Raw genomic sequence first — 13,727 nt, 5'->3', positions numbered from 1 at the left:
GTCTGAGCGCTGTTGTTCTGCAAAACTGTTGGCGCTTACCGTTCCCAAAAAGGCGTCGTCGTCATCGTCCTTCGGGGGACAGTCGACGGGAGCGCGTGATAGGCAGTCTGCGTCGGAGTGCTTCCGGCCCCACTTATAGACTACAGTCAAGTCAAATTCTTGAAGTCGTAGGCTCCATCTGGCAAGGCGGCCGGAGGGATCTTTGAAATTAGCCAGCCAGCAGAGCGCATGATGGTCGCTAACAACCTTGAATGGTCGGCCGTATAGGTATGGACGAAACTTAGAAGTAGCCCAGATGATCTCAAGGCACTCCTTCTCGGTCGTCGAGTAATTGACTTCGGCTTTTGTGAGGGACCTGCTAGCGTAGGTGATCACTTTTGCCTGTCCGGCACTCTTCTGGACGAGGATGGCGCCTAGGCCCACACTGCTCGCGTCGGTGTGAATTTCGGTCTCGGCGTTTTCATCAAAGTGGCCAAGTGCACGAGCGCATTGCAAGCCGCGCTTAAGTTCGTCGAAGGCTTCTCCTTGCGGCGCTTCCCATTTGAAAGATACATCAGCCTTTGTAAGCTGCGTCAACGGTTCGGCGATCCGCGAAAAGTTTCTGACAAATCGTCGATAATAAGCGCACCGCTCAAGGAATCGGCGCACAGCTTTCTTGTCGGCAGGCGGTGGGAATTGTGCGATTGCAGCGGTTTTCTCCGGGTCTGGGCGATGATGATGATGATAAACTCTTTATTTACTCCCAAAGAAGGGGAACCAGCCGAAAGACTGGTTGCACTGCTTAGAGAAGGTCATCAGGGATCCCTTGGGACTCTGCGGCCTCCAATGCGCGCAAAATGAGCTGGCGCTGTTGGGCGAGCTCGGTGGTACGCAGGAGGGACTCCCACGCATCACTTGTAGCTGTATTGTCTGCGTTGTGTCGTGTACATGTCCACACCATGTGAATGAATGTGGCCGGTTGTGAGCAGTGTTTGCAGCTAGGTGCAATAAGATTTGGGAAAATTTTGCTATATAGCCATGGGTTGGGAAAGGTTCCTGTTTGTATTTTGCGCCAATGGACGGCCTCGCGTCGGGATAGTTCCCGGTGTGCAGGGGGGTATAGACACCGTTCGAGCCAATAATGCTGGAGTATGTCCGTGTATGTAACAAGGCGTGAATGAGTGCCTTGGGGAGTGTCAGAGGAAGCGGCAGGCTGAGGAGGATGCTCCGCCCGGTAGCTGAGTTCTCGGGCTAGAGCATGCGCCTGTGCGTTCCCGCTGAGCGCCTCATGAGCTGGGGTCCATATGAGAAGACGAGGTGTAGACGGTAAGGGGGGAGATCGGAGGATAGTGTGCGCCTGTCGGGATATGCGACCTGCATCGAAGTTACAAAATGCCTGTTGGGAATCGCTAACGACTACTTTGGTGGAGGGGTCGGTCAGAGCTAACGCGATGGACACCTCTTCTGCGGTGGTAACAGTTGCGGCGTTCAGGACGCTGCAGGCGTAGTGCCAATTTCGGTGCGGTGCCAATGCAACCGCAACCATAGCGGGGCGACGGGGGTGGTGGGAGGCATCTGTGTACGTAACGTCGGGGCGACCGGTAAAACGTTTGTGGAGCTGCCGGGCTCGGTCGGCTCTGCGCTCTGTATGATACTCTGGATGCATACGTTTGGGAAGAGGAGGAATACGAAGACTGAGTCTCTGCTCAGGCGTGAGGTCCATATACGTAGAAGTCGCCCTCAGAGGAGTGATTCCTACCTGGCTCAGTACTGCACGGCCCGCATGTGTCAGCGAGAGGCGCTCATATTGGGAAGTTAGAGTCGCTTCAATCAGCTCGTCGACTGTGTTGGAGATCCCGAGGGTCATCAGTTTGGTGGTGGAAGTGGACATGGGTAGACCCAATGCTGTCTTGTATGCCTTGCGCAGTGATGCATCCAGTCGTTTCCGATCTGTTCGCGTGAGGCAAAGGTAAGGGGCAACATAGGCAATGCCCGTACAAACGAAGGCTTGTACGAGGCGCAAAAGGTTGGATTCGCGCATGCCCTTATGCTTGTTGGCAACTCTCTTGAGCAGGCGGCTGATCTGAATTACACATTGATCTATTCGCTGAAGAGTAGTGGCGTTTCCTCCATTATCTTGTAGATTAAGGCCCAGGATACGGATTCGGTCGGTACGGGGTATGGGAGTGCCCTGTACTTGCAGATTGAAGGATGCCGGAGGCGATCTGGGGCGTCTTCCCTGGGTTGGGACAATGATGTATTCAGACTTGGTGGCCGAGCAAGATAGGCCGACTGTGGCCAGGTAGGTACCAACACGACCGATGGCTGTCTGCAGAGTCTCCTCGATCTGGCCGTCACTGCCGTGTGTAATACACAGAGTGAGGTCGTCGGCGTATAGGCTGTGGTGGAAGTAGGGAATATCTGTCAAAAGATTGGGCAGACCAAGCAGCGCAATATTGAACAGGAGTGGGGAAAGCACTGAGCCTTGGGGTGCACCCCGGCTTCCAGGAGAGATGGTGGAAGGATCTCCTGAGCCGGTATCAAGTCGCACTGTGCGGTTCGTGCGAAAGTCGCGGATATATGCATACGTTCGTTGTCCCACCCCTAGGGTCTGGAAGTTCTGCAGAATAGCTTCATGCCGGACATTGTCAAAGGCCTTCGCGACATCTAGACTAACTATGACTTTGGTGTCCAAAGTGCTATGTGTCAGCACCTGATGCTTGAGCAAGAGCATGAGGTCTAGGGCCGCAAGGTGCGGTCGAAAACCAAACATCGTGTCTGGAAGTAGGTGATGTTCTTCTAGGTAACGAAGAAGACGGGTCTGAATTACATGCTCCAATAGTTTTCCCACGCAGAATGCCGTCCTTGCTAACGATGTGACCTAGGAACCGGAGTTCCTCGTAGGCGAAGTGACACTTCTCTGCTTTTAGCGTTGCTACCGATGACATGATGGCTTCCAGCACTGTCTGTAGTCGTTGTAGGTGCTCTTCAAAGTTTGACGAGAAGACAACAACGTCATCCAAATATACCAAACAAATTTGCCACTTCAAGCCTGACAGGACTGTGTCCATTACTCGTTGAAATGTGGCTGGTGTGGAGCAAAGCCCAAAGGGCATCACCTTGAACTCAAAAAGACCGTCCGGTGTGATGAATGCGGTCTTCCGCGATCTCTTTCGTCGACCTCAATTTGCCAATATCCGCTTTTCAGGTCCATCAATGAGAAGTACCTTGCATTGCAGAGCCGGTCGGGAGTGTCGTCGATGCGGGGAAACGGGTAGACATCCTTCTTCGTTATGCTATTCAAGCGGCGGTAATCAACGCAGAAGCGAAGTGTGCCGTTTTTCTTCTTCACCAAAACGACTGGTGCCACCCAGGGGCTGTTCGATGGCTGGACTACGTCATCACGCAGCATTCCCTCAACTTGATCGCGAATGGCCTGGCGATCTCGCTGCGATACACGATAAGTGCTTTGGCGCAGACGTCGGGCGTGTTCGTCCGTTATTATGCGGTGCTTGGCCAGTGGTGTTTGTCGTACCTTCGATGACGAGGATAAGCACTCCCCGTAGCTTCGAAGCAGACTGAGAATCTTGTCTTTCCTGTTGGAGGTCAATGCCTGGTCGATGTCAAATGTGGGCTCACGGAATAGGTCCGGTGCGTCTTCTAGCGTTTGGTCGTGGAGGGAGAATACACCTTTGAGGTCCGCTAATTCGTCGAGAAAAGCGATCGTCGTGCCCTTGTTGAGATGCCGGTATTCTTCGATAAAGTTTGTTACCGGAACCTGAGCTTGACCTCTCCGGAATTTCGCGATGCCTCTTGCGATGCCGACACCTCGTTCTAAGAGCAATTGGATATTTCCTTCGACGATGCCTTCAGCGGTTTCGATGTTTGCGCTAACTACGCAGACTGCGATGCTTGATCGGGGCGGGACGGTCAATTCTTCATCGAGGACGTTTAGAGGGATGTGTTGCATAGACGTCGTCGTAGCAGGAATGGGTTTGTCTGCAGAGAGCTTGATGAGCTTGGATCGCAGGTCGATGATAGCCCTATATTCATTTAGGAAGTCCATGCTTAAAATAGTCTCGGAAGCGCTGCTGCAAGACCACAAAGCTGGTGGGGTAAGTACGCCCATTTGTGGTTATTTTGCAGTGCATCGTCCCGATGGAGTAATCAGGTTGCCACCTGCGGTGAGAATCAGCGGGCCATCCCAAGCGGTAGTAACTTTTCGGAACTGTGAGACTAACGGTCCACTAATGACTGAATAGTCAGCTGCGTTGTCTACTAGGGCGGCGACTCTGCGACCGTCAATATGAACTTCAAAGTCACTTGTTCGCGTCCTCGCATTGCACGTGGGTCTGAGTGTCCGATCTCGGCTCCGTCGTTTCTTCAGGCCATGGCCGGGGCATACCGTTGTTACTTCGATGGGCGGCGTTGTCTGCTTGCAGTCTGGTCGTGTTGTCGTCGATGTCGTCCTGTGGAGCGGCGGTGAAATGGCTGCGTCGTCGTTAGTGGTCGTCGGCGGCGGAGGATGTTCGTCTTTTCGCCGTTGAGCAACCTCATCTCCAAAGGTTGCTCTGTTTAGTTTCCCCTGCGCGGGCTTGGGGGCCTTCTGCGTGTACTCTCATCATAGGTACGGCCTGGCGACGCAAACCGGGCCCTGTACGGCGATGGAGATCTGAACCGACGGCGTGGTGGCGCAATCTCACCGCTACGCAAATAGTTGTCGATTTCTTCTGGTCGTTCACCTGGGCGTGGTAGTGGAGCTCGACTGCAAATCCACGGAGACCGATTCGTCGGTACGGGCAGTGGCGCAGAATGTGGCCGGCCTCACCGCAGTGGAAGCATAATGCCGGTTGTTTGCAGTCCTCCAGGCGTCGCACTTCCTCGGGTTTGGGGGTCGTTGGTAGGCTTGGCGGGCGGGGCCAAGGGGCGGGTTTCAGGAACAGGACGGTAGCGGCGAGGGCTCGGAAAGTCATCACGTCGGGGCGCAGGGCGTCGTAATGCACCAGCGTAGTTCATTGCTGTTGCCTCTTGCGCTGGAACAGTCGCAGCCGTCGCTTGAGGAACGCCCAGAGCCTGCTCGACTTCTTCACGGACGACGTCCGCAAGCGTCGCCACCTGGGGTTGTTGCGATGATGGCATCAATCGGCGGAGCTCCTGTCGCACGATCTCCTGGATGAGGTCCCGAAGGTTCTCTGCACTTGTAGATGCGCTGGGGTAGTGGCTTGAGTAGTCTGGCTGATGTGGTCGCTCGTAGTGGCGCATCCGGGTGTACAACGTCTTCTCGGTGGCAGACGCTTCCGTTTCAAATTCCGCAACGGTTTTTGGCGGATTTCGGACAAGATTTGCAAAAAGCGATTCTTTGATGCCTCGCATTAAAAATTTGACTCTGTCACCTTCAATCATGTTAGGGTCGGCGCGGCGAAAGAGGCGCTTCATCTCTTGAACATATGCCAAGACAGGCTCGTTAGGAAGTTAAAGTCTTGACTGGGCTCTTTCCTTTCGGACGACGCTTGAAAAGGCAGTCAAAAACGCTTCCTTGAAAATGTCCCAATCCTTCATAGCTGCCTCATGATTTTCGAATCAAACTCGGGCATGTCTGTGAAGAACAAAGTAGACCTGCCTGAGTCTCGCAGCGTCGTTCCAGCCGTTGGATTCTGCCACACGGTCGAAAAGGTCTATTCACTCTCCAGCATCTTCAGCCGGTCGTCCATGGAAGCAGGGGGGCTCACGGGGTTGGACGAAAACAACCGGTGCTGTAGGCTAGGCCATTGTCAGCGTCGATGCCTTCCGCGATCGAATGGGGTCAGGCAGCAGACTGTGTTCGGATTGTAGGCCTTGAAGTCGGCGGCTGGCACGGTGACCTGTAGGCTGGTCTTCCAGGGCGACAAGAACACGGCTTGGGTCTTCGATTGAAGGATCAAAGGCAGCACCTCCACCAGATGTCACGTAGTGGTGACGAGATCGACGACACAAATGAAGGAGTCGATGATTGCACTAAAGAAACTCTTAATTTGGGCTGACTTGCGCCCGCAAAAGAACTAAGCAACTCGGCGGCGGCGATAGAAACAAACGTGCTCGTCGATCATCGGACAAAGAATGCCCATCACACTCGTCAACGCTCAATTTAAAGGCTGCACGGAACAATGTAGATAATGTCGCAAACAGCTACCAGCACGGGATGGAACATTGTGGAAAGACACCCGAGTGGCCGGAACCTTCGAGACAGATATCGGTGCATCTTGCGCTACAACGAAACTGATAAAGGTGTGACACGCGACATCGAGCATTAACATACAAAGATTACGGAACTGATACGCGGTCCAGAATCAGAGTGATAAGCCTGTATGCCGGCGGCTGTTCGAAAACAACAAATACAGTTTTGAAGGTTTCGCGGCAATATACATGGGCTTGTGACCAGAGGAAGCTTATTGCACGCTGCTTCCAATATCTGCTGTAACAATTATAATGCCAAACGTTAGAAGCGCATGGCAATCATGTACGTGGAAAACAGTAACTTCTGCTAAATACTCGAAAGAAAGCTTAAACACACACACACACACAAACGAACCTGCGAGCGCCACAAAAAACATAAACAGGCTGCAAGTATTTCTTTCTTGGCAATTAAAAATTATCAGCGAGCCCATGTTTTCGGCGAGGGGCTACATTGCTGGGTTGCTTTTATTACCGCACACTGCTAGATATTTCAAGCCGTGTAGAAATGGGTGTAGAAACCACTATTTGATAACTTGTGGTCGGCCGTATGAAAAAGCATTGCAAGGAGCTTTTGCCACAGGTGAATTCAGAAGTATATGTCAAAAGCTGCGGCTGGGTGGCGATAGGATTGCGCTGTGCAGCCTACCTTCACGAGATTGGTTGTTTTTGTCAGGGAGCGGTTTCAATAGATGGCGGTGCAAACCCCCTGACGGAAGCCAGGCGAACCTGACGACGTAGGGTCCACATTCGTTTAAAGTGGAGCTTATGGAAACTCTAATATGCTTCCAAATGGGGTGTATATGTCCATCCAATTAGGCGGGCGAACGAGGTTTGGAAGTTTGCAGGGTCAGGCGGATGCCGGCACAGCACAGCTAGTACAGGACGGGGATAACTGGAGGGATATGAGGGTTTCCTTTGAACTGCTGTGGGTGTAGTCCAGATAATGATGATGTGGCGAGATAAAACGTTGATTCAACATGCACACTTCATACGTCAACCTATTTTATTGACAGATCCAACAGGCTAATATATAGTCATGTTCAAACATCTTGAAAAGATGATAGGGAACAAGCAGAACAAGAACTTGCCCATCTATCTGTTCGTAGACATACCGACATTCATTTTAGGAATCAAGGTTACGGATTCCATTCAAGCATTAACTCATGGGGTTGAATCATAACGTGCAAAATTTCAAGAGGGGGACCTTTTTAGCCCTAGTTCTCAATAAACGGGTGGAGAAACGTGAGGCAGGATCAGGGAATGACACGAAAGCGGACTTAATGAATTTTCACAATTTACCTTCCCGAGTGACTGCTGAGGTGCTTAAATGCTGCGCCGCAACTGGAGAATGGCATGCGTCACCAGTCTGCAAAGACACCCGTTGGCAGAATCCATCGTGAAGGGAAAAGGTCTACACTGTGCTTTGAATCCTGTGCAGCTCAAGGGATTCCCTGGCGGCACTTCATGGGTGTCACGAAAGCGCCCGGTGGGTTGCTCTCATTTTAAGATGCGCGTGGCGTCGGAAACTGCGCAAAATGTCTCGTGGCGCCCAGCACATACACGACCAGTAAGAAGTTTTTTGTTGTTAGCGTCGCCACTGCTCGGCAATGATGCAAAATTCTAGCAGTCGCGCGCATGCAAAAAAAGTAGGATTTGGTTGAATAAGAGTTCTATATCACAATTAGGGCCATTTGTTGTTGTCGGCTACCCTCGGTTACGGCAGAGGCAACATTGTATACTCATATTTTTCTAATTGCCTGTAGGTCTCCTGCGCCCCTCTTGGCCTTCTGAAATACAACGCGCTCTATTCATTTCGTCTTGGTACGCGCGGAGGTAGAGTAACTGTTCAAGTGCATACTTTTTTCGAGTGGCATGACATGTGCTAAGCTTGAAAATGGGCCTAGATCAGGACGACATAAAGCCAAGAACAGCAAATTCTAGGGAAGCGCTGGTTGACGGTGTCAGCGAGCGGCACGATGTATCCTAAATGAAAACGGACGACGGAGTGGATGGAGCCTTACCAGCATGAAGGCGTAATCGGTGCCTGCTGAGAAAGGTTAGTCTGTTAGTGTACACACTGTAATCAATGTCTCTCTCACCGCTAGGGGTTATTTTGCCGTGCCGCATTCCCATATTCGCGCCCTACTTTGTTTTGCTTTGACACGCTGTGTGGATGCACAGTGCCTTCTTTCTTTTGTATTTATGGCATAGCGCTGCCGCAAACTTCGAATGCATGCTCCGCTTTAAAGGTGCTTACGATGTTGTATTGTTCAAAGGGTTTTTGTTGACCCCGAATAAAATTAGTTGTGGCTCAACTGTGGTTAACCCAAGTTGAATAACTATAGCACCGGCGGAAGCGTCTGAACCTACTACATTATTCCCCTATCACGTCCTATCGGTGTAAGTGCTACAGAGAGAGAAAGTCCTTTTAATTTAAAAACAGAGAATTGTGCCGGCATTTAGATTTCGCTGGCATACTACTCTTTATAGGAATGGGAATTCCGCGGGGAAATATTGAAAAGGAATGGTGAGAAAATAAATAGAATTGAAGGAAGAGATAAAGCGCGGCCATTCAATACATGTTGAAGGGATTCGTGAAGTAATGGCATAAAATGAAATGATGAAATGCAAGATCCGACAAATGTGGTTATAGAGTTCACAGCTTGAAAAACGAACATGCAAGGTGAATTGAGAGCTTATCAAGTGGTCCAATATCTTTCAAATACGTAAATAAAAAGCTCATGAGCTTTTTATTTTTAATTATTTTATTTATTTTATTTTATTTTTTATTTACGCATTGCGAGACTCTGTTACCTAATAAAGCAGGCTATGGGACCTAAACCACGGTTCATTGTTAAATGCACTGGGGAGAGCTTCTCCTTTTTATGTTCATAGTACGCACACCTAAGCGTACGCAGGGCACTCGAGTGAAATATGTTCCACAGTTTCAATCGAGTAACAGTTGTCACAATCCAGACTGTTCATTTCAACGAAAGGGTAGCGCAAGCCATTTGTATATGCACAATTCAGGCGAAGTCGGTGCTAAAAGTTTCTAGTTGGCGAGTAAATTTTGGAGGAAGTCCTGATCTGAGATGTGGGTCAATTGTGTAAAAAAATTGGTAGTGATGTGTCGGCAAGCTCTAAAGTCGATACTTTGTTTCGGAAGGAAATCTTTTAGCCAGTTGAGATGATTCAGGTTACGTGAAGAAGGTCCGAAGTATGATTGATGTTGGTGGCCTTTACGAGCTACTTCATCGACTTTTTATTTATCTTTAATGCCACAGTGAGCTGATATTCAATGAAATGTATTGTAGTGGCTAGCGGCAATAGCCAAATGATGTTGATAGCCCATATCAAGGGAAACAGGATGATGATTGGTTTTCTGGAGCAGGTTTTTCAAGGTTTGCGGAGGTGCTTTTAAATCAGTGAAGATAACCCATCGTCCAGGAGTCGGGCACAGGATATAGGAACAAGCTTCTTTAATTACATGGAGCTCAGCTGTCGCAGATGATGTCTTCCGCTGCAGCCGGTAAAGCAGGCCATGGCTTATTGAGGGTACATAAAGGCCACAGGATAAAGTGTCTTGAGCGGTTGAACCGTCGGTGAATATACGGGTGTACTGCGTATATTGCTTGACTAAGTAGGCGAAAGCGGCTTGCTGAAGTGCTGCCTGTGGCATGCGGCACTTCGCATCCACACCAGGAACAGACATATGCAACTTTAGAGACCATAGTGTCCATTGAGGAAAGGCGAGTGGTAGTAGATTATGTGGCTGAATAATAGTAGGGAGGGGCGGGAACTGTGCAGCTTGACCAAAGCCAGATTTACAGTGAGCTTGGTGGGCACAGTGCAAGAAATGCTTCACCCCTTGGAGAACGTGTCGAATATGGGTGCGCATAGTTTCTTGAGCGGCAATACCAATTAGCGGGAGACATCCTGCTTCTGCAAGTTATCCTAATGCAGAGGATGCCTTTGGGAGTCAAAGGCACATCCGTAAGCAGTTGTTCCGTGCGACTTCAAAAACCTTCTTGCTTTGAAGCACCGGTAAATAGTATTCTTTGAAGCACCGGTAAAAAGTAATGTAACGCTAGTTAAGTGTTGCCTTTTCAAGTAGAACCACCGACAGGCAGTTGCTGCCCCATCGTGTTCCCACCATGAATCTGAAAACCTGCAATGCTGCAGTGATTCTCTCGTGCAGTGTTTACATCTGAGGTGCCCAAGGGAGGTTGCTGTCAGTTATAACACCTAGGAATTGGTGTGATCGTACATAGGACAGTGACCGTCCACCGAGAAGGAGCGGGTACCGAGTCATTTTTTTCATTGTAAAAGCGATAGCAACACTTTTCTGGTAAAGGCGAGGACCCCAGGTAAACAAGTGCATTGAGATGTGCAGTAACGCTCTGAGTTTGTTGCTGTGTTGTTTAACGCGAACGTGATGCTCTCCAGATGCAAATATCTGCAAAAATTGTTATGCCCACTAAGGTACGTCTCTCTTCACTGCTTGAAAGAGAGTTGGATCACGTGGAGTGCTCATAAAAATTCACCGCTTTTGTAAAAAGTGTCGAATCCTGTTGTAAAGCTTTCTACCGAGGCCAAGGCTGGACAAAGCTGGCCAAGGCTTCGAGAATTGCATGATGAAATACAGACTCAAAATTAGCCTTGACGTCAAGGAAAATGGCTGTCGGGATGCACCCAGCGTAAAGGTACTCTACAATGACGAGATCAGGTAATATAATTTTCATACGCAGACCTATTCTCGCAAAACACGTTCATTCCTTCAGAATATTCATTTCGGCTATCGGGGAATCAGGTGACGCGTTTGGAGATCACTTGCTCCATAAGCTTACCTACGCAGCTCAGTAGCCAGTAACAACTTAAATAGTTTACCTAGATTAAAATACGTGAACAAAAACAGCGAATTGTAAATAAACGACAGATGAACATTAGAGGGTATTACGTTCATCGCAAATGCAAATATGGCAAATTCAATTTAATTTCAGCATTACATATACAATAGGGATCAATGAATGCTTTTTTTAATAAGTATGAGGAAACAGGAAGGTTGTATTACTTAGAAAATAATTGGTCCGATTTATGGAAACATGATGCTAGGTATGAACGATTGAACCTTTCTCAGGTTAGCCAAGTGCGAGAGGAGATATGCGTGTGCGCTGCAGTGAGGATAACCAAGTTAATAATGATTTGTAGAAATTTTCTAGTCTCTTTAGCTTCTCTTCAGAACTTGATGTTATAGCATAGAAGTGTTTTTGGAGGTTTTTGAGGGCAATGGAGGTTTTTGAGTGCGAGTACATTCAGTGATCAATGGGAGGCAGTGCTGATAAAATATGTTTGCGTGCAAGTCAGTGCAGTGTTTATTTCTGGAGCGGAAGCTCCTCTTTGCCATGCTTCAGCAAGGTCAATGAGTATGGTAATTTAGCGCAAGGTGCACAGCGAGCAGCTGGCACCACTTTTTTCTTTGCACGTGCGGTACGCGGCTTCCTTTCTTCTACAACTCGCAGAAAGTTTTGCACCAGTACATATCTCCACAAATACATATTACTGACACAATGCAGCAATACCTCCCAGTTTCATGCCTAACCTTCACCTCCACTGAAACCATTGTCCAGCTCGTTCGCCTCCTCCTACATTCACTTGAGATGGTCACCGACACCTTCATGTCATCTAGGCTGGCTATGAGGTCATTTACGTTCGCAGAGAGAAATGGAGAAGTCGGGCTCTGGAACCATCCCTTCTGCGGCAATTCTTTCATGTTCACAGGCACACTACAAGAGCTAAACAGCAACTCGCATCTGATAGGGCTTAATTGAGCTATCGCCCTGTAAAGTTGGTTCACGTTGATTTTGCCTCCGCACATTTTGTCTGTCTTTAGCTGACTTCACCTTCTCACACACTTTCTCAGGTGCCCCCTTCAAACTTATATAGATGCAGATTTGTATTGCAGATTGTGTCAAGCTCGAAACTCTTTTCAGTCACAGGGAATGGGTCTGGCTTTTCATTTCAGCCTATTTTTGTAACACCAGAGTTTGGGAATGTGTAGAGGGATGGTGTTCGGGGTTTAAAAATATAATAATTGGTTCCCACGAAGGAAAGGCGCAGTATCTGGGTCTAGGGAGTAGATAAAAAAATGTTTCAATGGCCTCCATAATGTTGTCATTATCATTATGTATTATCTTCCTATCTACACTGTGTGCTGTTCAAAGACGCATATGTTTCTCCCCTTTTAAATCCTAAACGCAGACTTCCAATACCAGCGAAGAGGCTGATATCACCTGTAAATCGATTATTGTACTTACCTTCTCTACGCCTTGATTCTCTTCGATGCCAGCTGGTTACATTAAACTGAATTAACTATGTTGCCTGTGAAGGTAAGCACAGCCAACGGTCCTATATTGTTCTTCTTGAGACCTGATCATTGTTGACCGAGTTAGTTGCTTGCCCACATATAGCAACGTTGTCTTCAATATGTTTCATCCCCTAAATTAGCGTTGATTGTGTGTTCCACATAAATATTAACCCTTTAATCTGTCATTTAGGAAATAGTCTAAGGTACTTTCTCTCAAAGTGGTTTTCTATTCTTTGAGGAACATTCCTCACAGCACTACTTATACAGGTAATCTTAAGCCATTAGAGTTCGGTGACCCTGGCCCAGGAAATACTGAGTGCTCAGTATTCAAATCAGTAATTTTATGTGCATGTTGTTTTATTATTTTAATTTTTTGCTTGCCTTGTGTGAAATTACAGTCTCTTCCAGCCATGAGTCCACGTATTTTTGACCATTTCCCTTGCCTTCATATCTATCTCAAACTGTTATTCAATATTAACATGAAAACACGTTTTAATCGTTTTCCCCAACACGATAGCATGTAGGCTAAACAAATACACTTTAACACTAAATTTGGTTTGGTCTGGTTTGGGGGGTTTATTGTCTAAAAGCAACTCCGGCTATGAGACGCGGTAGTGGAGGACTCCGGAAATTTCGACCACCTGGGGTTGTTTAACATGCACTGACATCGCACAGCACCCGGGCACCTTTCTTTTCGCCTCCATGGAAAAGCGGCCGTCGAGGCCGGGATTCGATCTCGCGTCCTTGGGAACAGTAGTCGAGAGCCGTAACCACTGCCCCACTCTGGCGGGGTAATACTAAATTTAAGGCGTTTCGTGAAGCTTTTGATAAGAATAAGACTCATGAAGACAAAAATGTAGGAAGACGTGTGTTTAACTTAGCCTTAAGTTCTTAGGATAAGTAATTCTCGGTGAATGTTTATTTTTACACTAGCAACTCTTCATCGCTGTGACTGTCGTTCGATACAAGTGGTTTGCATCAATCATCCACACGTGTGTCTCAGTACTAGGCTTTTATTCATCTGACTAAGTTTAAAACAGTATTATTTCCGTCACATTATTCTTATTGTAGACCTCGAAAGACGAAGAAGAGCGATTCTGTATATATAGCACAGGGGACCTTTTAGTTATTCGGAGCTCCAAAAAGTACTGAGGATCCTTGAGCTTCTTGC

General features: G+C 48.2%; 1 protein-coding gene across 1 annotated transcript; it reads right to left on the bottom strand.

The window, feature by feature from the left end:
• Positions 1-781: 781 nt before the first annotated feature.
• LOC146193299 (uncharacterized) lies at positions 782-11,962 on the bottom strand. The gene is made up of 2 exons (XM_084600512.1): positions 11,792-11,962; positions 782-2,860 (listed from the first exon to the last, which is right to left on the bottom strand). The coding sequence occupies exons 1-2, from the start codon at positions 11,960-11,962 to the stop codon at positions 782-784; spliced, it is 2,250 nt and encodes a 749-aa protein (XP_084456638.1).
• Between the last annotated feature and the right edge of the window lie 1,765 nt (positions 11,963-13,727).

This window comes from Amblyomma maculatum, chromosome 4 (assembly GCF_055883805.1).
Source record: "Amblyomma maculatum isolate TAMU_Amacu chromosome 4, ASM5588380v1, whole genome shotgun sequence".
NCBI lineage: Eukaryota > Metazoa > Arthropoda > Arachnida > Ixodida > Ixodidae > Amblyomma > Amblyomma maculatum.
This window is presented reverse-complemented; position numbering and strand designations above follow the sequence as displayed.